The 25,893-nt window shown below is 47.3% G+C and overlaps 2 protein-coding genes across 5 annotated transcripts; both read left to right on the top strand.

Moving 5' to 3' along the window:
• Positions 1 to 9: 9 nt before the first annotated feature.
• Positions 10 to 1,673, top strand: gtf2h5 (general transcription factor IIH, polypeptide 5). 4 transcript variants are annotated; one of them, XM_048985643.1, is made up of 3 exons: positions 10 to 87; positions 589 to 676; positions 1,175 to 1,673. In XM_048985643.1, exons 2-3 carry the CDS (start codon positions 642 to 644, stop codon positions 1,353 to 1,355), a joined length of 216 nt encoding a protein of 71 aa, XP_048841600.1. In that variant the 5' UTR covers positions 10 to 87; positions 589 to 641; the 3' UTR covers positions 1,356 to 1,673. The 4 variants fall into 4 exon arrangements, with proteins under 4 accessions (XP_048841600.1, XP_048841598.1, XP_048841602.1 ...); XM_048985641.1 differs by having other exon boundaries at positions 87 to 225; XM_048985645.1 differs by lacking the exon at positions 10 to 87 and adding an exon at positions 128 to 175.
• A 702-nt stretch (positions 1,674 to 2,375) lies between these two features.
• LOC125714859 (tubby-related protein 4-like) lies at positions 2,376 to 25,824 on the top strand. The gene is made up of 15 exons (XM_048985888.1): positions 2,376 to 2,444; positions 3,527 to 4,791; positions 10,178 to 10,306; positions 10,430 to 10,591; positions 11,831 to 12,011; positions 13,429 to 13,536; positions 13,620 to 13,789; positions 13,988 to 14,212; positions 15,036 to 15,270; positions 15,534 to 15,678; positions 16,331 to 16,475; positions 16,694 to 16,787; positions 17,277 to 17,420; positions 17,631 to 21,616; positions 22,141 to 25,824. The coding sequence occupies exons 2-15, from the start codon at positions 4,540 to 4,542 to the stop codon at positions 22,255 to 22,257; spliced, it is 6,093 nt and encodes a 2,030-aa protein (XP_048841845.1). The 5' UTR covers positions 2,376 to 2,444; positions 3,527 to 4,539; the 3' UTR covers positions 22,258 to 25,824.
• Positions 25,825 to 25,893: the final 69 nt, after the last annotated feature.

Raw genomic sequence — 25,893 nt, 5'->3', positions numbered from 1 at the left:
TTTGAGCAACAAAAGTAAACGTGTATTTCTCGTCAGGGTGTTCGACAGTAGGATATGTGATTGCGTGATGAATAGCTTGGCTGTTGGGTAAAATGATTTTTTTTTTCCACCAACGCGAAAGAAACGCGGTCCATTTAGTCCCTCTATGTGACCCGTCCTACCCACAATGCTAATCGTAGGTTCAGCTTGCGGGTCTCGATGACAAGCCGGTAGCCAGCTGAGCATGTAAATAATATTTCTATCGCATAATTTATTATCTCTACAGTGTCGTTAACAGAAATTCCTTTGTAGTTTAGTGGTTAAAAAAAAATTGAGATTTTAAAAATTAACGAGTTAATAGTCCGTACTGTCTGGTAATACTATATAGCTACATGAGGCTAACTTGCTTTGTTTTGCAACAGTTATAGGAAATGTTTCTACATAAGTAGTATAAGATTAATGTTACGAGCCCTGCGCGATATTTATCGATAGAGTGTTTGACTGGCTTGTCGGCTCGGTAGGTAGCTTTCAATGCTAGCCATGCGATCTTGTTTGTCGTCTTCATTTCCAATTAACTAATTTTACTCGTTTCTTTACCTTTGTTTTCAGCTGGAGCAAGTTAAGCGGCGTTTCTCTGCAGTCCGGTGCAGATATTCCCAAATATGGTCAATGTTCTAAAAGGAGTTCTTGTTGAGTGGTGCGTACAGCATACTGACTTATTTATTATTGCAAAACGTACGTGTTTAAATTAGGTTTTGGTCGGCGTTCATGCTAAATTAGGGATTTTAAACAACTATGAGAATCATAGCGTAGTTGTTTCTTTAAGTATTTGAATTGCTTCCCGTTACCCAAAAGAACATCGTTTTTTGTAAATAAACTCATATGGATTTTATAAAAGAGTTTCAACCAAGGAGACTACTGGAACCATTTTTAGTGTGTTATTATTTTTTTTAATTATGTAATGGAAAATTTCCATAGTGTCTCTCATAGCAACGTACCCACAAGATGCGTAATATCTTGTCACAAGTAAAGCATCATAAATGAAGCCGAAAGTCTGAGATAAGAGAGCAACAGAATGCTACTTTCCCCTGGGTGCAGGAGGGAGAAACCTCTTTGTAGAATGAATACTTCATCTTTTGTGTAGAATGTTGACGGAGCTCTGACTGCGAGTTTGTTCCTTCCCCCTGTGAAACAGTGACCCTGCAATGAAGCAGTTCCTCTTATACTTGGATGAAACCTCGGCCCTGGGGAAGAAATTCATCATTCAGGACCTTGATGACACGCATGTCTTCATTCTAGCAGAAGTGGTTCAAATTCTTCAAGAGAAAGTAGGGGAACTGATGGACCAGAACTCATTTCCCATTACCCAGAAGTAAAGGAATGTGCTTTACAACGAAGGAAGAGCTCCTTTCAGAGAGCATGGTTTTTTCAAGTGGCAATCTTTATGATTTGTGGTTTGCACAGTATACGAGCTCTGTGTCTCTCTATTTCTGTATTGAATGCACTGTACCATTTTGGTCATCCTCAGTTGGATAGTGCATTTAAATTAGTTTGTTTAAAATGAATTACGCAGTTGAAGTTTGGAATATAAAATCAACTACCTTTTGTGGCTTTTTTTACAGCTACACACAAGCATAATGTTCATTACTTGTCTGTACATATGTGTTAAATGAATTAAACACCCAATGTTTTAATCTTGTTGTCTGTTTCACAAATCTTATTGGGAAGTTTGGGGAAGTGCGACACAGCTTGAGGTATGGGAGGGTTTACAGTCAGCAGGTACATTACCTACAGCTAGAAATGCAACAATAAAAAAACATCAAGAGGATCCTTCTGATTCATTTCAGTTGTCTTTATAAAGTCTGTCTTGTACGTTTACCTAATTACTCTATGAATATGCTCAAGTGCAGAAAGCTGTTTAGGTCAAATCATTACCCCGTGACATTATCCAATACCTTGTCACGTAATAACTGTTAGTGTTTAATTCTATAGAAGTTTATTTTGTCTTTGGTCATTCATACATAAAAAAATACTTTTCTCGCTAAACTGTGCACTGAAATTTCTAAATCTGGATTAAATCTAGCAATGATGGTTGCTTAGTAGGTCTGCATCGCAATCCATTTTTGCAGCTGTTTTTTGTTTGTTTTTCATTTAATTACAGCCCCAAACTCTGTGCTATTTTAAAATATGGTTGTTTCCTTGCAGCTCATTACCTTAAAGTATCATTTCTAATGTAGAAACTGTACTATAAATAGTACCAGAACTGCTCACTATAACTATAAATTACGAAGTGCTAGTTTCTTTTAAAAAACGTTTTACATATACTGACAATATCTACTCTGCCCAAAAGGACAGTGTATTTTCCCTATTAACCGTGTTTGTGATATGGCGACCGACAAATCATGTGACCATCACGTGACCCCGGAGTGGGCCCAGCAGAGTGGCACCAACACAAGAGACGAGAGGTAAGCGATTGATTGTTATACAGAAATATTTTCATCAAGTATCTGTTAATTAATTCTCCCTAACATTGTTTCGCTTCATTAATGATTTGATTAATTTAATTCCGCTCTAATTACAGAAATTATGTGTTTGAAATCCCGGGCGATATACCGTAGCATTCTGGCTATTGAAACAAACGTAAAAACGGGATTTTAAATTAGCAAGCCAGCCCAGCTACCAATATATAGCGCTTGTGCATAGTAAAAGTGCCGTTTAATGAAACAATACATTACGATTCTGAAAATGGTATCATTTTTATTTGTGTAGAGAGTGAGCAAGCTAATCATATTTAGTATTCTCTTCTTCACGGTGTGGATTTTTTATCTTTCAATAAACATTTTCTAAATCTGGACTAAATCTAGCAATGATTGTTAGCTTAGTAGGTTTGTATTCGCAGTCCATGTTTGCAGGTGTTTTTTTTTCGTTTGTTTTTCATTTAAATACAATCAGGAAGGCTACGGCCTGTCCGAACATTATTATTAAAATTATCTGTGAATGTGAAGTGCAAGACTAGTTGCTGTAATATGCTGACAATTAATATTTGAGGCCGATTCTTTCTACGGGATTTTCATATAAGTCGCTAATTACTCAATCTTTTTGGTTATGCAAAAATATTCTGGTTCTTCTTGATGCTATGTCGGTTATCATTTTACTATTGTACAGAATCCTTGTTGTTAGATTCTGTTTAGATCAGTGATACGTGTTGCTTTACACTTGTTTTATATTATATCGCCCTGCCTTAAATGACCCAAAACACTCAAAAGTCACGTACTCAAAAATTCTAGCTATATCAACACGTACGCAGGGAGATTAGTAAATGCTCAATGGTGTAGCTTTTTCAGTTCGCGTTTGGGCTGCTAGCTGAACGATATTCGCTCGTCTTTTGACATTTAGCATGCGACGCTTTCACATGTCTAGAGGCGTTTTAGTTGATTAATGCACAAAACAAGTGGGGTTGTCCCCGATTACCATTATCATCATGGTCGTCGGGGGGTCTTTCCCTACTACAGGTATAACAACCAGTAATATTTTTGTCTTGTCACAGAACGCGCTAAGGGATTCCCGACGCTGATTGGTGGCGAGCAGGGTGACGTAATGACGTCGCCAAGCGAAGGGACATTCCTGCGGATGGACAGTTGACACACTGTTTCAAGTTGACTTGGACAGGGCGGACACTGACACAGCAGGCGATCATACACAGGATGTTTCCTGGGTGTTTTTTAGGCTCAGATTTTAATCTGCTGAACATCTGAGATCGAATTCAGCTTTTCGTTTAGTAGCGTCAGACAAACTCGGTTGCCAGAGTGCTCAGGTGCAATTTAAAGGATTTGGGAACCGCGAGGACAGGAAAATCCAGGAAGTGTTTTATTATTATTTTTTACGTCATGCACTGTCACTGAAGTGTTTACCTCTGTTAGTTACTGATTGTATGAAATCAAAATTCTTATCGAGTTACTGTCAGCTTTTAACTGTATTCCTTTATGGTCAACTGAATGGAAGGCTGGACATTCGCATAACCTTATTTGCATAGCTTAAGGTTTTCTAGATTAGTTGTGAAAAATTAATCGCCTTGAATTTTAAATAATCAACAGCCGACAGAAGGTCATCTAGAGAAATCCCAATGTCTTCGCGTAATTAGGTGTATATGCTAAGATCCTTGGTAGATGTGACTTTGCTACAGTTTAATGCATCAAAATGACCTGAACAGTGTGCCTTTTATTTATGCAATTTTTAAAAGCTTCTGTCAAACGTCTCTGCACCCATAAACTCTCCGTAGGAAGCCGCCTATCCTCTCTGGATTTAATGGAATGTTCTCAGGCATTTTTGAGTTCGATCAGTGCTCTGGGTCGACCCTGAGGAGCTCGTGTCGGCGTGGCATTCGAGTCGTCCGGGATTTCCCCGCTTATTACTATGCAGGGCTTCTCCGCTCGGGGTGTCGGCACTGACCCGCTCCACCACAAGCGCTAAGCCGGTCACGTCCAGTTAGGCTTATAAGACAGATCTTTCCTCTGCGGCTCCCTCCCACCGCTTGGGGGCCCCCCGGTTACTCAAGGAGGGATGTTCGCGGCGGTGGAGCACGGCGCCGTTCTCTGCAGCGACTCCAACATCCTGTGCCTGTCCTGGAAGGGCCGCGTGCCCAAGAGCGAGAAGGAGAAGCCCGTGTGCCGTAGGCGGTACTATGAAGAGGGCTGGCTTGCCACGGGAAATGGGAGGGGGGTTGTTGGGGTCACTTTCACCTCCAGCCACTGCAGACGGGACCGGAGCACGCCGCAGCGAATCAACTTCAACTTGAGGGGACACAACAGCGAGGTGAGAGAGCGATCAGTCTTCCTGTTGCTTAACCAGTACTAGTGAGGCTAACTTTTAACTGTTTGGTCTCAGTGCCAGGCTTAATCACCCTGGTCCAGTAAGGAGAATTTTAACCTCATAATGTGTTAAAACCAGTTTTACGTTAAAGAATGTGTATGATGTGTACAAGAAAGTATGTGAAATACTGTTTTTAGACAAAAGTGTGATTTGTGATCAAAAACTAATAAGTAGTAACTGGATTTGCTGTTATGGCTTCCTGTTATGATTTAGTCAGTGCATAATGATACATTTTTAAGGCATATGATTGCGTTTTTAAGGCAAATGTGTGTTAAGTGTTGGATGGTGGGACTGTGTAGTCTGTGAGAGCAAGGTGAAGCCATGGAGAAGCTGACACACGCGGGGTGGCACGGTGCCTGCTGAAGCTGACATACGCGGGGTGGCACGGTGCCTGCTGAAGCTGACATACGCGGGGTGGCACGGTGCCTGCTGAAGCTTACATATGCGGGGTGGCACGGTGCCTGCTGAAGCTTACATATGCGGGGTGGCACGGTGCCTGCTGAAGCTGACACATGCGGGGTGGCACGGTGCCTGCTGAAGCTTACATACGCGGGGTGGCACGGTGCCTGCTGAAGCTGGCATACGCGGGGTGGCACGGTGCCTGCTGAAGCTGGCATACGCGGGGTGGCACGGTGCCTGCTGAAGCTGGCATACGCGGGGTGGCACGGTGCCTGCTGAAGCTGACATACGCGGGGTGGCACGGTGCCTGCTGAAGCTGACATACGCGGGGTGGCACGTGCCTGCTGAAGCTGACATACGCGGGGTGGCACGGTGCCTGCTGAAGCTGACATACGCGGGGTGGCACGGTGCCTGCTGAAGCTGACGTACGCGGGGTGGCACGGTGCCTGCTGAAGCTGACATACGCGGGGTGGCACGGTGCCTGCTGAAGCTGACGTACGCGGGGTGGCACGGTGCCTGCTGAAGCTGACGTACGCGGGGTGGCACGGTGCCTGCTGAAGCTGACGTACGCGGGGTGGCACGGTGCCTGCTGAAGCTGACATACGCGGGGTGGCACGGTGCCTGCTGAAGCTGACATACGCGGGGTGGCACGGTGCCTGCTGAAGCTGACATACGCGGGGTGGCACGGTGCCTGCTGAAGCTGACATACGCGGGGTGGCACGGTGCCTGCTGAAGCTGACATACGCGGGGTGGCACGGTGCCTGCTGAAGCTTACATACGCGGGGTGGCACGGTGCCTGCTGAAGCTTACTTGCGTGGGGTGGCACGGTGCCTGCTGAAGCTGACATACGCGGGGTGGCACGGTGCCTGCTGAAGCTGACATACGCGGGGTGGCACGGTGCCTGCTGAAGCTTACTTGCGCGGGGTGGCACGGTGCCTGCTGAAGCTTACATACGCGGGGTGGCACGGTGCCTGCTGAAGCTGACATACGCGGGGTGGCACGGTGCCTGCTGAAGCTGACATACGCGGGGTGGCACGGTGCCTGCTGAAGCTGACATACGCGGGGTGGCACGGTGCCTGCTGAAGCTGACATACGCGGGGTGGCACGGTGCCTGCTGAAGCTGACATACGCGGGGTGGCACGGTGCCTGCTGAAGCTGACATACGCGGGGTGGCACGGTGCCTGCTGAAGCTGACATACGCGGGGTGGCACGGTGCCTGCTGAAGCTTACATGCGCGGGGTGGCACGGTGCCTGCTGAAGCTGACATACGCGGGGTGGCACGGTGCCTGCTGAAGCTGACATACGCGGGGTGGCACGGTGCCTGCTGAAGCTTACATACGCGGGGTGGCACGGTGCCTGCTGAAGCTGACATACGCGGGGTGGCACGGTGCCTGCTGTAAAGTGCTACACGTGGCGATCACATCCGGTCGCATTCTGCTTATGAATCCTTCTGCCTTCTAAACGCTCTATTTGCATCATCATGTTTTCCCGAATGAAACTGCTTAGGTTAGCAACAGTCACTCAGCCCTTATTGTATCTGCTTAAAAAAACATGGGGGTGTGGACGGCGTGCAAGGGTTTTGAATTTGGGTTAGAGACCCCAGATCCCGTTCCTCCCGTGACCCTGATCGGGTTGGATACATGTATGCATGAATTTTCATTAACATGAGGAGCAGCCCCGATGACCCCATGCTGGGCAAGCAGCTGGAATGTGGATGGATGGATGGATGAGTTAGGGTTAACATGAGGACTACCCTAGATGTCCCCATGCTAGATAAACAGGGGGAATATGGATGGATGACCTTTTTTTTTTTTTTCCTGCAGTCCATTTGCAGGCGCCCCTTAAGGGTGCCACTACTCAACCTCGCATGTAGATTCCGGTGGACTGTCTGGGGATCCTCACAGTGTCTTACCGTGTGCAATCAGAGTTTTGCTCTCTCAAGCTTGGCAGATTGGGTGGAGCCCGCATCACTGGCCATGGCAGCGGGCCACTGGACCAGGGGAAGGGTCCTTCTGGGGGCATCTTCTTGCTGGAGTGCTGTTCCCTGGCGGCGGCCCGGTCCCTTCTGGAAGGGAACTTAACCAGCACCGGGTTATAGTTTATAGAATGCATGGCATTCCTCTTTCAGTAATGAATCTCTATGCTACTCTAATAACTTAATAAAAATGTTTTCAGTTCTAATAATCAAAGTAATTAATCTGTGTGTGTGTGTTTGTTATCATTACATGGGGACGAGATGTCCTCACAGGTGATAAAAACCTGGTGCTTTTAACTTGGGGGGACATTTTTCGGTCCCCATAAGGATAACCTCAATTTCATAAAAACCGGTGACTTCAAAAAACTAAAAAGCCGTATTTCTTGCATTTTATTTGCTTACTAATGGTTATGATTAGGGCTTGGGTGGGGGTTAGGGTTGTTATAGCGCGGATTAGGGTTTTGCCTGTAGAAATGAATGGATGGTCCCCATAAAGATATGATCATGTGGAGTTTGTGTGTGTGAGTGCATGTGATTATATTGCCCAGCTGGTATGTAAATGTCGTTTTGGACGTAGAAGTCATGCAAGTTGTATGTTCATATACAACACAGTGCTGTTAATCTTTCAGTGCCACTTAAAAATAAGATCAAGTGTGGGGGTTCAGCCTTATCTGATTGCAGCTGCTGATTGGCTGCAAGAGGAATAGGACAGGCAGGTTCCGGGGGCAGGTCTGCCAAGGCAGGTGCCTGCGTTATGAATTCTGGGTTTCGCCCCCTGCCAGGCCTTTTCTGTCCGAGAGATGTTCCTGTCCTGTAAATGGAGAGCACTGTGTACCTGCAGCCTCACTGGGGATGGGGGAGGTAGTCTTTCGCCCCCATTGGCTTCTTTTGGCCTCACTGCAGATGCCAGCCTGAGGCTCTGGTTTACATCATCGTCCCCGATGCACTGGTGGCAGTCCGCTGGTTGTCATGCAGATGCTTGCCGTAACCGGGCAGGATCCCGTGGATGGCACGGAGGGCTCGGCCCCAAATGAGCTCAAGCTCACGTAGCTGCCCCCCCCTTCCCCTTGCTGGTACTGATGCAGGTTCCTGAAAGTGTGGTTCATACCCTGTCGCTCCTTTGCGCTCTTTAAATATGCAGAATGTCGGATAGAAACCATCTTTGCGTTTCTTACTTTTCACTGTCCAGGTCAGTGTGCCCTTTAATTTTGTCGATGAACCAGATGCTTATGAAATCAGCATGTTTTTTTTTTTTCCTCCTTTGGTGCAGTACTATCTTCTTAAGGGGTAATTCAGAGTCCATTTGTTTATATACGAGTTCTGTGCCCTGCTGCAGTGCGTGACACTGTTCTGTCTGTGTCACCGAGACACTGATCAATTCTCTGTTCCTGCCACTGGATCAGGCAGGCGAGGGCGGAAGTGAGCGCCCTTTAAATAAACCCTAAGCCTGTTAAACCACAGCGGCTCATGGTGTGTGTGTGTGTATGCTTGCATGCATGTCAGCCAGACATAAAGCTCTACATCAGAGTTTCTGCTGAAGTGAAGGAAATGAACTGGAGTTATTTATACTGGTTAACGACTGGTTAAAATGGTGGTAGAATAATACATTTTAGTTAACAGAAATTGTAATGTAAGGCAAAACCATCTTAAATGGAAAAAACAATGAAGTTCATGTATGTTCCATATCCCAATTTGATTTGGACAGTGTAGTAAAACGTTCCTTTCTGCTGTGGTCATGATGTGTCTAGAGTTTATTGGTCATAGATGAGCACACAGTGAGGTCACTTAGAACATGGCTATGGCTACTCTGAGGAAAAGGCTGTGGTTCCCCGGTGGCCTGACCGCTCATACTCTGAGGAAAAGGCTGTGGTTCCCCGGTGGCCTGACCACGTTTACTCTGAGGAAAAGGCTGTGGCTCCCTGGTGGCCTGACCGCTCATACTCTGAAGAGAAGGCTGTGGTTCCCCGGTGGCCTGACCGCTCATACTCTGAAGAGAAGGTTGTGGTTCCCCGGTGGCCTGACCACGTTTACTCTGAGGAGAAGGCTGTGGTTCCCCGGTGGCCTGACCGCTCATACTCTGAAGAGAAGGCTGTGGTTCCCCGGTGGCCTGACCGTTCTATGTCATGCCCGTTGCAGGACGACAAGCACCAGAGCTGGGTATTTTCAGACCTGGTAGTAAATGAGCTAAATTTAATTTTTGACCTGTGACTGCTAACACTGGGCCTGTCCCCATCCTCCCCCTGTAAGTCTGCTTCTGTGGCTGCTTATTGGTGCAGTGACCACGAGGAGGCATGGAGGGGGCCCACTGGGCACTGCGTCACATGGCTGCTGCCAGCTCCCCTCCGCAGATCGCTTCAGTAGTTTGGCCCACTGTGTGGTCAAGACCCTTGACTCAAACTGTCCAAACATACAGGAGTGCTGCTTCTCTCCGAGGGATGCATCAGCATCTATTCTTAGTGTCTATTCTTAGCGTCCTCTTGAACTTCGACTTCTGCGATATTTACGCTGCCGGATGTTCTCACAGAAGTAAGTCAGGTTGAGTTTCTCACCTGGGATCCCAGTTGGACCTCCTCAGCTTTCGGGTCTTGCTGGCATGGTTGATTTAACCAGCTACTTGCTGCCGTATCGCTTGAGCCTTTCTTCAGAGGTTCAGCCATGTCTCAGAATTTGACACCACATCAGAGCTCCCTGTTCTGCCCAAATGGATCAGAGATTAACAAAATAAAGCTTGATTAATTAAGATAGGCGTTTTTGACTGTATATCTGTCTTTCATGTAGGTTAGAAAGGTTTGGCTAACATGATAGGGGTATGGTTACACATGAAGAAGGTGTGGCCACTGTCTTGATGGGCTATGATTGGTGGGTGGGTGGGATATTCTGTTGCTCGGTTGAGGGGTTTGAAGAACTGTGTGGCAGGGGTGTGGGGTCTTAACAGGGATTGCTTTTCCATCGCAGGTGGTGCTGGTGCGCTGGAACGAGCCCTTTCAGAAGCTGGCCACGTGTGACACGGACGGTGGTATATTTGTGTGGATCCAGTATGAGGGCCGCTGGTCGGTCGAACTGGTGAATGACCGTGGAGCTCAGGTAAGGGCTCTGCGTGCCTCGGATTGGGTCTTAACCGTGAGGCCCGAAATGGAGCTTGTCCAGACTACCAGTTCTAGCACGTGAGCATTTCATCTCTGCCCCCGAACCCACCCCACCCCTCAGGTTAGTGACTTTACCTGGTCCCACGATGGCACGCAGGCCCTCATCTCCTACCGGGACGGCTTCGTGCTGGTGGGTTCGGTCAGCGGCCAGAGACACTGGTCCTCTGAGATCAACCTGGAGAGCCAGATCACGTGCGGCATCTGGACACCTGACGACCAGCAGGTACGACCCGCCCAGGTGGTGGGTTTGAATCCTGTGGCTGGCAAAATTAACATAACAGGACTTTAACCTCACTGGCTGACCCTGCCGCCTGACCCCTCGTGCTTTTCTCAATTGTACTTGTATCACTTTGCACAAAAGCATCATGGGAACTGGACTGGTCCACAGGACACGTCACCCAGTATCACTGTCAGTCGACAGCTGACTTCGAGAATGCATCCATTTTCTATATCTGCTTGTCCTATGTAGGGTCGCGGGGGTTTGGAGCCTATAGGCACAAAGCAGTGAACAACCCAGGATGAGGTGCCAACCCATCGCAGGGCACAGACACCATTCACACCTATGCATAGTGTGACGGCTCTGGTTCAGTTCAGTTATTGGTGTAGTGCATTTACATTGTCTCAAAGCGCCTTACATCATCCCTGCCCCATGCCCTTAGTAAGCAAAGCAGAGGTGACAGTGGCAAAGACACCCCAGGAGGGGTGGGGGGAATAAAAAGCGCATTAGCCATTAGCAAAAATAGGGGGGGGGCAGTGCAGTTTAATTTTAGTTTTTGGACAGTGGAGGGAAACTGGAGACCCTGGAAGAAACCTCACGATGATGAACCAGGGTGGAGACTTAAGCCCTGGTCCCAACGCTGTGAGGCAACTGTACTAATGCCCCCCCCAATCCCCGAGAATCCTTTGACCTTCCCGTGCGGCGTCAGCATTTCTGCTGAGGACGGTTGTCAGCCATAGTTCGGACCGTGCTGCATGTGAAACAGTATGGTCCCCCGAGCAACATGGTCCAAAGGGGCTTCACATCTGTTCAATTAGCTTAAAGCTCGTTAAAACCCGTGACATGAAGCTTGGTCTTGCCTGTTACAGGGAGAGGAAAATGTTCAGCTTGCAACCAAGCGCAAAATCTGAACCCTAAAATTTGTGGAAACTTTTAACAAATACATGTTTTATTACAGCAGAGAAATATCTGAGACAATATTTAAACCGTGTCATGGGTATGTGAACAGAGTCATAACTGACGCTCGCATGTGAAATTCATTTTTCCGACAGGTAGTGAGACTGGCTGGATTTTAGGGCCTCAGTTTTACTAATTGGTGCTTTGACTAATTAATGGTTGCACGCTTCTGTCTGTCACATGCCAAGCTAAAATCTTAAGAAGGGGAACTTGATGGGGGGGGGGGGGTGTCGGAAAGTTCTGGGCAGCTTGGGCGCTACAGAAAACCGTGGATCTCCACTCCCGCAGGTGCTGTTCGGCACGGCAGATGGCCAGGTGATCGTCATGGACTGCCACGGACGCATGTTGGCTCACATCCTTCTACATGAGTCGGATGGGATCATCGGCATGTCCTGGAACTACCCCAACTTCCTGGTGGAGGACAGCAACGAGAGCGACACTGACTCGGATGACTATGTCCTGCCCCAAGGTAACTCAGCACAGCAACGGGGACCTGAGTACATTAGATGGCATCCATTAGACATCGGCGTTGGTTCGTCTGTGTCGTAAATCATATATAGCCTGCATTGTGTTGTTATATAACGACACTGGTGTGTGTGTGTGTGTGTGAGAGAGAGTGTGTGGTCACACTAATTAAAGTTTACCTGTTCTGCTCAAGTTATGTCTTCATCATAATGTTTTTTGAGAAAGTTTTTGAACTGTTCAAGTGGTTTAGTCGCATCAGTTAATAATAGAAAATAAACAAATAGTGACGCTCTTGTGCTATGAGCCTGGCTTACAAATAGTGTTCTCTGGGTAAAGTTATCTGATTAGCCTCTGAATAGCAGCCTTTGGACAACATCATTCAATCGGCAGCCTCCAGTTAGCATCATCCAATTAGTGGATTCTGATTAGCAGCCTCCAGGTAGCATTGTTCATTTTGCAGCCTCTAAATAGCAGCCTCTGAGTAGCAGCCTCCAGTTAGCATTGTTCATTTAGTGGCCCTCAATTAGCATTGTTCATTTAGAGACCTCCAGTTAGCATTGTTCAGTGTCTGGTTAGCGCTGTCTGTTTAGCAGCCTCTGGTTGGCAGCCTTTGACTAGCATCATCCAGTTAGTGGCCTTTGATTAACATCCTTTAGTCAGTGTCCTCTGGTTAACATTGCACAGTTAATAGCCTCTGAATAGCAACGTCCAGATAGCTTCATCCACGTAGCAGCCTCTGATTAACAGCCTTCAGTTAGCGGCCTCTGAATAGAAGTTCTCTGTTAGCATCATCCAATTAGCATCCTCTGGATAGCATCCTCTGCTTAGCATTGTTCAGCTAGCAGTCTATAGTTAGCAGTCCTTGAGTAGCATTGTCTGGTTAGTTGGTCTACTCTGAACCAACTGCAACCATGTGAGCCTTAGGTCTCTCCTGGTCTTTAAACACTCTTGCACTTTTTCACATACCAGCGCTAGGAACAAAAGCGAATTCACAAAGGATTTCCCCTCCAGCCGCGGTTGAAAGTTCGCCGGCAGCACTGGCTGACGTAGGCCTGTGTGCCCGCTGACAGTAGTAGTCCTAGGATAGCTTGCTTGGAAAGGCAGGCGTGAAAGCCCAAAAAGTCCCGGATGTCTTCAGCTTGACAGCTTGAATAAACTTTTGTTTTCAAACCACAAAAGGTTACTGTGCTGAAAAGAGCGAGAAGAGGAAACGCCACATGATACTAAGTGGTGGTGCTTGCCAACAGAAGCCTGTGTTTGTCCTGTCTTTCTCCCCTAGCTTGCTGATCTGACTTGGATTTCATAGCAGGGTGGAAAATCCCCACTTGATAGTTTTCATTATTTTTCAGTATGACGACAATCTCTCGGATGACCCCATAATAGCATTTATCAGTTTGTAGAATTAAAATGCCTCTTTGCAGTGCATCACCTAAAGCCTCTACTGACTGTCAGCTTCACATCTGGGGACATCAGCCTGATGAACAACTATGACGACCTCTCCCCCGCCATCATCCGCTCTGGGCTCAAGGGTAGGTGGGCCGGTCACTGGGCCAGGCGTGACGGGGCACCAGACTCCTGGGGGGCGGCTCCTAAGCTCTCTGTCGGCACGCAGACGTGGTGGCACAGTGGTGTTCCCAAGGGGACCTGCTGGCGGTGGCCGGCATGGAGAGGCACAGCCTGACCTCCGACCCCATGTGCGCCCCTCCACTGCCCAGAAACGCCCTCGTGAAGTTCTACAACATCCACGGAGAGCACATCTATACCCTGGAGACGCCAGCTCAGGTGGGGTCCTCATCATCCATATGACGTAGCTGATGTGGCTAATTTAAAAACATCCATATATATAAGCAGTTTGAGGATGCCATATAGCCTTGGGGTCCTACAGTCGATGGCCCTTAGCAGGCGACACACTGTAGCAGCTCAGACCAAGGGATGTAAGTACAGCTGGAACTTAACACCATGTGCTCTTACCCTCTCCAGCGGCCCATCAGCACCCTGTGTTGGGGCCATCGAGACTCACGGCTGTTCCTGGCGTGTGGGCCAGCGCTGCACGTGGTGCGGGTGGAGCACCGGGTGGCCAGCCTGCAGCTGCTGTGCCAACAGGGCATCGCCAGTGCCCTGCGGGAGGAGAAGGATGTAGGCAAACTGACCGTCCCGGCGCGACTCTGCGCCTTCGTCTCCGCAGCCTTCGCCCCCACCATCAAGGTGAGGTCCGGCACCCGCAGTGACCGCAGGTCGACCAAACACCAACCACATGCTGACCACACACTGACGTGAAATCTCATGTTGACTCATACTGACGACACATTAAGCGGAACTTTCCCTTTAAGTAACCACCAGTTACCATATACCACTGTGAGTCGGTGGTGTTATAGTTTAGTTTTTTTTTTAGTTTAGTGTTTAATTTTATATTATTTTCCATTTTCATTTGAAATACAGTTTCGATTCAGTGTGATTTTATAAGTGTTATTTTTTAATATATGTTTCTCTTTAGTTTTTATATATTTTAGAATCATATTAAGGTTTAGTATTTTTATTTCTAGGGATAAACTGAAAGTTGCAGAGCTAATTTATACGTCTGATCTTTAGAAAATGCGTAGTACACAACATTTTCCAGGTATTTTTAATGATAATTAAAGATAAACAAATCATTACTTTATCAAAATAGTAATAACAATGGTAATGGAAATTATTTGACATTTATTTTATTTTATTTCAGTTCGTTTCGGAAGCAGTATTTATTACGGAGCTCCTGAAGGTTCCTGTGCAAAACAATGTCTGTCTTTCTTTCCCAAACGCACACGACTTACATTTTATTTTTTTGCACAGGTAACTTCAGGTGCTACGTAATTTATAGTTTTCACTTGGTTGTATTTTATTTTCGTATGTTACTTTAGTTCAGTTTACGAAAATGTTTTATTACACTGTAGTTTTTGTTAACTCTAGTAGCTCTGCTGTGAACTACCTCTCACACCCCATGACTTGCTCCTGGCCCTGCACCCCTGCACCCCCCTCCCTGCCAATACAGCCGCCCATTCCGGACCCCAACAACATGCGCGACTTCGTCAGCTATCCCACGACGGGTAATGAGCGGCTGCACTGCACCATGAAGCGCACGGAGGACAACCCTGAGGTAGGCGGGCCCTGCTACACCCTCTACCTGGAGTACCTCGGTGGCCTGGTGCCCGTCCTCAAGGGCCGACGAATCAGCAAGCTGAGGCCCGAGTTCGTCATTATGGACCCCAAGACCGACGGCAGGGCAGGTGAGCCCACCTTTCATGTTTTGGGGTCTAAACCGGAACGTTTTGGGTCCAATGCCTTTTTGGGTCCCCCTCGGGAGGTACCAGCATGATTCTGTGTGCTGATTTGTCACCTGGCTGGTGCTTCAGATGAATGGGTGTCTCTTCTGTTCGCTATAAAGTCCTGAAATAGGCCACCCTGCCCCCTGCTGTTGGCTTGGGGAACTGTGGCTATGAGTGTCCTTATAAGGGTCCTTCCCAATCACACTGGGCTGCCTGTTTTTCAGACGAGGTGTACGGAAACAGCTTCATCTCCTCCATGATCGACAGCTGTAACTGCTCCGACTCCAGCGACATTGAGCTGAGTGATGACTGGGTCGGAAAGAAGTCACCAAAGATTTCCCGAGGAAGCAAGTCGCCTAAGCTACCCAGGCAAGAACATTTTTTTTCTTCGAGTACTATCTTCTGCCATTCTCATTTTGCTTGGGGAAGGGAAATGCAGCTTGGGGGTGGCATGGTGGTGCAGTGATTAGCACTGTTGTTTCACACCTCTGGGACCAGGGTTCCATGTGTTTAGCGGGTGTACATTTTAAAACGAATTTGAGGAAGCACTTCTTTACACAGCGTATAGTTAGAGTATGGAATAGTCTTCCTGCTAGTGTAGCGAAAGCTAAAACCCTGGGTTCCTTTAAATCAGAGCTAGATAAGGTTTTAACATCTCTGAGCTATTAATGTTCTGCCCAAACGAGCTTGATAGGCCGAATGGCTCTGCATCCCCCTTGACCCTGAATTGGGTATATGGTTACAGGAGATGGATGGATGGAAAGAGCTTCAGAACCCATCCTTGTCAATCCATTGACTTATCTCAGTCCTCATTGGTCACCAAATGGTGAAACCAATCATTGAACAACACCACTCTGTAATCCCACCCACTGTGCCTTTGAAAGCCTTAGCGCTCCCATTATTAATAATTTACTCTACAGCTATGAACTGTTATGCATTGTGACTGATGCATGCTTTTGCAGACAGATGTTTATATTAATTATCCTCTCTGTAGAGACTTAGTCTGTCCCTTTACCAACAGGATCAATATTGACCCGAGAAAATCTCCTAAGCTTTCCCGAGCGACACAGGAAATATCCCGCTCACCACGGTTACCGATTCGGAAGCCCTCGATTGGCTCTCCTAGTCTGACACGCAGGGAGTTCCCACTGGATGACATCACTCAGGTACTGCCTCTCTGCAAGCCTGCTGGATTGAGAGCATCTCTATCCGGTCCCAGCCTGGCCTGTTTTACGTATTTCATTATTCCTCCTCTTTCAGTATTTATTGAAACTTTTGGCTGTTTCCAAGGGGGCTTGTGGTGGAGGGAGCAGAAATTGGTATGGACACGTGTTTTACCACCAAGGCTACGATCTGTACCTATGGAAACTTCTTTACTTTGCAGCATAATTACCTCGCTCAGGTCACATCCAACATTTGGGGAACGAAGTTTAAGATTGTGGGGTTGGCCTCCTTCCTGCCCACAAACCTAGGAGCAGGTAAATCTGCGAGCACCGCACAACACTCACAGAAGCCGTTGGGGTGTACGACCAGAAATCCATGTCCAGACTGTGCCACAGGGGTTGTGAATAACACTTACATTGAGGGTGGGGTGGACCATTAGATTTTTAAAAATGTTAGGGGGCATCGCACAGTCTGGATATGAAAATACAGGACATCACGTTTTGTATTGGTTCAAAGTGGGACACAACATTTTATTGTTAAATAAGGGACGAGAAGTGGCAACTTTACATATAAAATAAAATTCAATTTTCTTTTTTTCAGTTTTTTTTTTTGTACTTTTTACAGGAAGCCCATACATTAAAGCGCCGCGGGCACTGAGGCAAATAGCCTGGGTGATCTCTGTTTCAATCACATAGCCAGTGATAACATTTCAAGTTCTCTGCATTTGTTGCAGTGATGATTGTTACCTATGGGCTGTGAATTATACAACCATCTGACATATCAATATCCTCTGTACCGTTCAGTTATCTACAAGACGAGTCTGCTCCACCTCCAACCCCGGCAGATGACCATCTACCTACCGGAGGTGCGCAAGATCTCCATGGACTACATCAACCTGCCTGTTTTCAGCCCCAATGTCTTCAGTGAGGATGAGGATGATCTGCCAGGTATGAAGTCCCTGCCAGTTGGCTTATATTGCTGAACCGCTGATATTTAGGGATGATGGTAAATAGTACATTTTCATTAGTTGTGAGCGTTTAAAATCCACATATTATTTGTGCTCTGTGTAAAGCAGCAACTGTAATACAAGTAATAATAAAGTAGATATGACCTATGAGCCCATTTTGCTTATAATGGTGTTGAATTTATTTTTCCAGTGACGGGGCCTTCTGGCGTGCCGGATGACAACCCCCCATGCACCGTTAACATCCCTATTGCCCCTATTCATAGCCCTGCCCAAGCCATGTCACCCACACAGAGTATCGGCCTCGTCCAGTCTCTGTTGGCCAATCAGAACGTTCAGCTTGACATCCTGACAAATCCTACCGCGACTGCAAGTGTGGCAGGTGTCTCAGACCACAATCAGGACACAGCACTGACAGCTCAGTACTCGGTGCCCACGAGGTACTCCAGCCCTGGGCAAGTGATATTTGGGGGTCTGGAGATGGGACGTCTCTTGGTTGGACCTCAGCAGCAGCAGCAACAGCAACAACAACAACATTCTCAGCATCAACAGCAGCAACAACAACATCCGCAACAGCAGCAGCAACAACAACATCAGCAACAGCAGCAGCAACAACAACATCCACAACAGCAGCAGCAACAACAACATCCGCAACAGCAGCAGCAACAACAACATCCACAACAACAGCAGCAGCAACAACATCCGCAACAGCAGCAGCAGCAGCAACAACATCCGCAACATCAATTGCAACAACATCTGCAACATCATTTGCAGCAACAACATCCGCAACATCAATTGCAGCAACAACAACATCCGCAACATCAATTGCAGCAACAACAACATCCGCAACATCAATTGCAGCAACAACATCCGCAACATCAATTGCAGCAACAACAACATCCGCAACATCAATTGCAGCAACAACAACATCCGCAACATCAATTGCAGCAACAACAACATCCGCAACATCAATTGCAGCAACAACAACATCCGCAACATCAATTGCAGCAACAACAACATCCGCAACATCAATTGCAGCAACAACAACATCCGCAACATCAATTGCAGCAACAACAACTACAGCAACAGCAACTACAGCAACAGCAACTGCAGCAACAGCAACATCTACAGCAACAGCAACATCTACAACATCAGCAACATCTACAGCATCAACAACAGCAACAGCAACATCTACAACATCAACAACAGCAACAGCTACAGCAACATCAACAGCAGCAACAGCAGCAACATCAGCAACATTCACATCAACATCAGCATCATCAGCCACATCACCATCAGCACCAGCATCAACAGCAACAACAACATCCACACCAACATCAGCAACAGCATCAACATCAACTTCAGCAGCAATATCAACAACATCAGCAAAATCAACAACACCAACATCAGCACCACCATCAGCAGCAACATCTACATCAACAACTGCAGCATCATCAGCATCAACAACTGCAGCATCAACAACATCACCAGCACCAACAGCAGCCACACATAACTCAACAGCTGCAGCACCATCATCAGCAACATCCACCCCAGCAACAGATTCAGTCGCAGCAACATCAACAGATGCAGACGCACCAACAGTTTCAGCAGAATCAACAGCAGCTGTTGCAGCAGCATCAGCAGATCCAGCAGCAGCAGCTGCAAATCCAACAGCAGATCCAGCACATGCAGCAGCAACAGCAGCAGATCCAGCAACAGCACCAACAGCAACTGCAACAGCACCACCTGCAGATGCAACAGCTTCAAATTCAGCTGCCCCCACCACTTCCTTCTAGCCAACCCCCATCATCTTTACATCAGCTCCAGGGCACGTTGCAGCTGCCCCACCCCTCCAGCGACCACAGCACAGATCGAGGGGAGCATGAACACCTGCTGAAGGTCAAGCCACTGCGCTCCGTACCGCAGCTCGCTGATGGCGATGCCCTGGTCTTTAGTGCCCCCTTGGAGCTCAGTAAGATGAATCCGCCTCCTCCCTACCCAGGCACAGTAGCCGGCGCTGTCGCCATGGCAGCAGCCTCCACCAACCCTACAGGTGTGCCAGCAGCCTCTCCTGCTGGTGCATCACCTCTGCCGGTAGATCTCTGCCTGAAGAAGAGCGAGTTTTCACTGTACCCACCGGCCCCACCGTACCAGACTCCACTGGGCTATGAGAGAATCACCACATTTGACAGCAGCGGCAATGTGGAAGAGGTATGCCGCCCACGCACCAGGCTTGTGTGCAACCAGAGCGTATACACGCTGCAGGGCCCAGGCAGCTCTGCCACCCTGAGGGTCACATCCTCCTCTGAAGGTAAGAAGGTACAGCTCCCATATACCTCTGCTACACTCAACCGGCTCACAGTGCCGCGCTACTCAATTCCTAGCGGGGACCCACCCCCGTACCCTGATCCTGCCAATCAGACGAGTTCTGCGCGAAGCCCCATACAGCGGATAGACAGCAGCCTGATCCATGCTACACTGCGGCGAAATGGCAGGGAGAGGGATGTGGTAATCAAGGCCTCCCAGATGATGGAGGCCCAACGGACCTTACCTACCAAGTCCAAGGCCAGTGCACTAGCAGCCTCCTATCAGCACAGGACCGCCACAGCCTTGTACACATGTAGCCAGTGCAGCAGTGGTGGCACTAGTGGAGGAGCAACTGCAGCCAGTGTTGGTGGGGGCAGCGGGATAACCGGGGGGACCATCATTCGACAGGACTTCCCAGCAGGGGCCGCGGCTCAGCACAGCACGGTGATGGTGCACTCCGGTAGTGCCTCACCTCTCACCTCTCAGTCCTCCTACAACTTGCTGAGTTCGCTGGATGGCAGCCGGGACCGGACGGACTACGTCAACTCGGCCTTCACCGAGGATGAGGCTCTCAGCCAGCAATGCCAGCTGGAGAAGTCTCTGCGCCACATGGCCCTGGGGGAAGTTGGCCTTACGGTGAAGCGGCCCCCGCCTTACCAGTGGGACCCAGCTACTACCGAGGAGATATGGATTCCCCAAGATCGGGCTACCCTTCCCGCACCCCCAGGGCCCCATAAGCCCCCACCGCTCTTCCTCGGGCCTGCCCCACACGTGGACGTGTCCCGGCTACCATTCGTCCTCTCACCAAAGTCCCCTACAAGCCCCGGTGGTGCTGCGGCCTTCCAGGCTAGTGGATATCAGGTCTCTATGCCCTTCCCTACAACCCCCAATCCATATGGTGGGCCCCAGCTGCAGGCCGTGCCACCTCCCCCTCAGTCCTGCTCCCCCAAAGAGGTTGTGACACCCCTGCCCTTTCCTCAGCAGGACCCTGCCATAGGGATGCCACCTGGGTATCCCCCAACTCTGGCCTGCTGCCAGCTGCCCCCGATGTACCCAGGGGCCAGCTCTTGCACTGCTCTTTCGCTGCCCCCCATTGCCCTGCATCCTTGGAACCCTTATAGCCCCTGCCCCCCTGTGCAGAATCCCTCAGGAACCCTGCCGAGTAAATCCCACCTGGTTGTAGAAAAGCCTGTCCTCCCACCACCTCCCCCAGCTGAGCTTCCGAACCCCACAAGCCCTCCGGAGGCAGTGGCAGCTGCAGCTGCAGCAGCAGCTGTGGCAACCGAGACCACAGACAGCTTCCAGGAGGTGCTGTCCCTGAGTGAGAGTCCAGTGCCACAGAGATCCGACAAGTTCGGAAAGAAGAGCCGCAAACGGCTAGACAGTCGCGCTGAGGAGGCCGGTGTGCCTGCCATTACAGAGGGAAAGGCAAGGAAGGAGGGCCGCGTGCTTGGTGACTTCAACTCACTCATCTCCAGCCCCAGGCTGGGCCGCGAGAAGAAGAAACCCAAGAACCAGAAGGAGCAACAGAAGTCCAAGAAGCTTAATAAGACTAATGAGTTCCAGGATAGTTCTGAGAGCGAGCCGGAGCTCTTCATCAGCGGCGATGAGCTCTTGAACCAGAGCCAAGGGAATAAGAAGGGCTGGAAGAGCAAGCGCAGCCTACGCACGGCCAGCGAGCTGGATGACTTCAAGGGCCGCAAGGCCAACGAGAAGGAGGACCGGGGCTTAGGCAGCCAAGGCTTTGTGTATGTCATGGCAAACAAGCAGCCACTCTGGAATGAAGCCACACAAGTTTACCAGCTGGACTTTGGGGGAAGGGTCACACAGGAATCAGCCAAAAACTTTCAGATCGAGCTGGAGGGAAGACAGGTAAGAGGGGATTTTATCTTATATCTCATAACACTCATAGTAAAACGTCACACATTCTTTTTTATATTACTCGGATGGGGAATGCATACAACTTTGGGATTGGCCTTCCATCAGCGCAGACACTTATCTCATTAATAACTCAAAAAGTATTTAATGGATGTTTATCTATCTTTGCAGACACATAAATGTGTGGGACTGATCAAATTTTGAGACAAATCACACCAAAAGTGAAGTAGTGCTGCATAGTGATAGCAAAGAGAAGGGCTATCTCAGACACTTGTTCTCATTAGCGTGATAACTCAAAAAGTATTTGTAGACACATTTTATGGGTGGAAAACTTGAACTGATCATATTTTGAGACAAATCATAACAAAACTGAAGGAACATTGCTTAGTGGTGGCAAAAGGAACTCCTTTTTTTGTTGTTACAGGAAGTGAATAAACAATGATTTCTCTGGAACTTTCCATGCACCATAGTCGCCAACTGAACCATGTTTCCCCACCTCATTATCTCATCACTTGTAGGTGATGCAGTTCGGCAGGATCGATGGCAACGCCTACATCCTGGATTTTCAGTACCCCTTCTCAGCCGTGCAGGCCTTCGCTGTTGCTCTGGCCAATGTCACCCAGCGGCTGAAGTGAGCCTCCACCTTCTGCTGGAGGAGGTGGGCACCGTGATGCGGAAGAGCCATGGTGGCCAAGCTGCTGTACCCAAAGCTTCAATGGAGTGTGGGATGGGTACTTCGGATGTTTAGCAGGTGACGGACTTGTCATTTTCGGTCACCTTGTGGGACACAGGCTCCTCTTCCCGTGGCTGTTTTGCGGATAGATGCTGGCCGGGCTTACGGGGGCCAGTGGAATTAGACTGTCCTTGTTACTGACTGCCTTACATCATTTGATTTGTTTCCTATGAATACTGTTAGTTTTTTCAGTCTGGTTTTTAAAACACAAAACAGTAATACTTGAAAATTATGAGTCGCTCACTTACAGACCTTACGCGTACTACTGGGCACTGAAGTCGTGAGCTGTCTGAAAATATCAGAACGTTGTGGTTACAATTTTTAGCTTTACTCTAAACAGGTCACATTTTGAACTGAAATGTTATGCATCTTTCAGAATTTTTGGGTCAGCGATTCTTTCGTTTAGGTCTGCTGGTTTAGTGGTTGCAGAGAGTCAAAGATGGACATTAAACAACCATTCTGAACTTTCGAAACTGAACCTCAAGATGTTTTTTTTTTTTTTTTAAGGTCCCGAGGGTAGTACTTGAAACAAAAAAGAAGAAAGTAATGTCAAAGATGGTCTTACTTTTTTTTTTGCTTGTAAGGCTGTTTGGAAGGTGTGAGTTTGCAGAATTTGTCTGGAAATACAGCTCAGCACATTAACACACGTTTCACGATTTTGAATTAAGTGAGATCTATTTAATTGTGTATTGTCCATAATATTTTAATTGTAGTTGTAGTCCTTTACATTTATGTAGCATTAAACAGTCTTAGTACCTTGTTTACAGATGTTTATTTTTGGGAGACAGGAGGTAAATTAACCTGTTTTAACTGAAAGGTAAAATGGTGGGATGGAAGTGTAGTAAAAACTAGGGTTTCGTGCACAGTTGATGTGGACTGTGTGTGAAGGGGGTGAGCAATTAGGAGAGCTGCCACTTCTGTGAAGTGATTTTGTTTTTTTTTTTCTAGGCACATTTGACTTGTCTTTATTGACATGTAAGCAAGGTACAGGGGTTGTATGTTTCGCCTGTCATTTCACCATATAAACACTTGTCAAATACCATTGTATCATTGTAATGTATCTAGCCCATGAAATTCACTTGAGAGGATGTTAAACGTATAACTAATATGACCTTTATAGTTTATAATTGATGTGTGCATGGGGCGACGGACAACTGTAGAGATAAACCTGAAGAGCAGTTGATGAAAGCCCATAAAATGGGCCGTTTCGGGCTACCCGGGAACACTGGTTTTTAAATTCCATAATATGTCGCATTGTTCCTTATGCCAGCTGAGAAGGTTTCCGGGTGTGCTCGCGCTTCGGATCACATGACGTGCCACTCATCCGTGGCTGTTCTTTGCCGTCCGATCCTTTTCCTGATCCCTGATCTGAGATCAGCGTTATTAGGTAATGGGGAATGAAACGAAATACAGTCCGCAGTGTTTTATTAGGTGTATTGAATAATTTTGTTTCCTCAGGTTCATGCTTTAATACCACTGGAGATCAGGAAAGCAGGGGGAATGATCCCTAAATCAATGCCAAAGGCTGAAAACTGTCAGGGCCATGAAAGATCTTTATATGTGCCGTGTACTGAAATGCGCTTAAATAGATTTATGTATCGCCAACTTGCCGACTGACCCCCCCCCCCAACCCTCGTGTCACGTGGTACCAGTTCCATTCACTGAGGTCCGTAACCCAACCTCAAGCCGCTAACCATAGCCACGGTCCTGTGTAAACCAGTAAAATGTACCATTGTATGTTCTCTTGGTGGCATCGCATTTCCTGCGTGTTTGGTGGTGGCTGGTTTTGCTTCCAATCAGGCACGGCATGCTGGATAGGTATACGCGGTGCGTTTCTATGCTAGGCGTCGCTCCATGCAGAACTGTGCGCTGTCGTGTTAGGATCGTATTTCACCATACAAGAGCTTTCTGATGACGCTCTGTGGAAGAGTATCAGGCTGACCTGAAGGATTTCTTTATTTTATTTACATTTTTGTTGAAAAGAAAAAAGTCTTGTCACGTTTGTGATAAATTAAGCAAAACGTCTAGCTATTCAGTGTAAGCTTTGCGATGAGGAAAGGACAGACTTGATTCCGTATATTCGTTTGCTTTCGTTCCCCAGATTTTAGTTGTGCAATATTTCGACGAAGCTAATTTCTTTTGCTGTTGCATTCTGGCACTACTTTTTCAGGACGTGTAACACGAACATCTCATTCATATATTAGTCTTTACATTTTATTTATACGGATATCTTATGCTAGTTGATGTATATAATTTGTGGATTTGCTGAAGAGTTCCCTTGTGTTTAAACGATCTGTTACCAGTGTAATGTGGGGGGGGAGGGGTTGACGTTGCCTGTTGTGTAAGAGTGATTTGGGGCGCCACGGGAAGACAATTAGTTGACAGTGTGTGCTTGAGTGTAGTACTTTAGTGTAGTTACACAGGACCTGTCTGTCCAGTAAAGTCTGTTAGTGTCCATTGTGAGGTACACCGATCCCAGTGTTATATCTATATATACAGTAAATATATTGCTTTTGTCAGCATGAATGCCAAACCATACGATTTTTTTGGGAGTGTTCGTTTTACTTTTTCTTCATTTTTAAGTAGTGCATACGGCACGTTCACATGACGGTTGATAATTTTGATTTTAAGGCAACTTTTACAATGACATGTTACTGTTTTTTGGATTTTTTCCGCTAATGACAGCCTAAAAGGTGAGCTGCGTAAGAATTATGGTTACCTTATTAAGATCCAACCGATGAAGTAATCTGTACTGGACAGTGTAGAATGTGGCATTCATTTGATATAACCGTGCTTCATAGATGTAGGCTAAAAGTAAAATACTTGAAAAAAACCAAAATAAGTTTTTTTTTGTCAGATTTGATAACTGAATGTTATAGTTTGTGTTAATAAGGCATGCCATTTAAGTTATTTCGCGGTTATGTATGTTTTACGTTATTTTAGAAAAACGTGATGGATGGTAATAAGCATGAATTTGCTGTCGGTTTCAAAGACACAGCCTGCTGTGGCTAAATCTGGAAACGGCATTTGTGTTTCGTTATAAATACATTGTTTTTTTAGTTAGTGCGTTTACTAGAAGAGCGATCATTCACATGAATAAGAAGTTTTCTTTGTCTTTAAACCGTTTGCCCACAATGCACTTGGGTTGGACCAGGCTGTAGCTGGTAAGGGGGGAGGGGGGTTGTGACTCTTGTGGGGTGTCCATATTGATGCTGACTTTCTCCATTTGTAAAGTACTGTCTGATAAAGAGGAATGCTAAAATGTCCTTTTTGTGTTTTTTTTTTCTTTTTCTTCCCAATATGCAGACCTAAAATGGTACAATTATAACTAATGTAACTGGCAGGTGCCAGGTTTTGTATTGTACTGTAAAACGAACGTTTTGTTTAATTGAGTTTTGTTTGTTTCCCTAGAAATGGAGTTGTCAGTTGTTCAGCTGTTGCTTAATAAAACGTGCAGGTTGATAATTTCTCCTCTGTATCTGCGTCTCCCTGCCAAGCCTGCGTCTCCCTGCCATGCCAGGACTTGTGTGGCACAGTC

The sequence above is a fragment of the Brienomyrus brachyistius genome, chromosome 19 (assembly GCF_023856365.1).
Source record: "Brienomyrus brachyistius isolate T26 chromosome 19, BBRACH_0.4, whole genome shotgun sequence".
Classification (NCBI taxonomy): Eukaryota; Metazoa; Chordata; class Actinopteri; order Osteoglossiformes; family Mormyridae; genus Brienomyrus; species Brienomyrus brachyistius.
This window is presented reverse-complemented; position numbering and strand designations above follow the sequence as displayed.

Excerpts from the sequence above, each read along its gene's own strand:
- LOC125714859 (XM_048985888.1), top strand. The coding sequence starts at position 4,540 with ATGTTCGCGGCGGTGGAGCACGGCGCCGTTCTCTGCAGCGACTCCAAC. Across the intron at positions 13,537-13,619 it reads CATCCGCTCTGGGCTCAAGG|ACGTGGTGGCACAGTGGTGT; the intron begins GTAGGTGGGCCG and ends GTCGGCACGCAG. Across the intron at positions 15,271-15,533 it reads CAAGACCGACGGCAGGGCAG|ACGAGGTGTACGGAAACAGC; the intron begins GTGAGCCCACCT and ends CCTGTTTTTCAG.
- gtf2h5 (XM_048985643.1), top strand. The coding sequence starts at position 642 with ATGGTCAATGTTCTAAAAGGAGTTCTTGTTGAGTG. Across the intron at positions 677-1,174 it reads AAAGGAGTTCTTGTTGAGTG|TGACCCTGCAATGAAGCAGT; the intron begins GTGCGTACAGCA and ends CCTGTGAAACAG.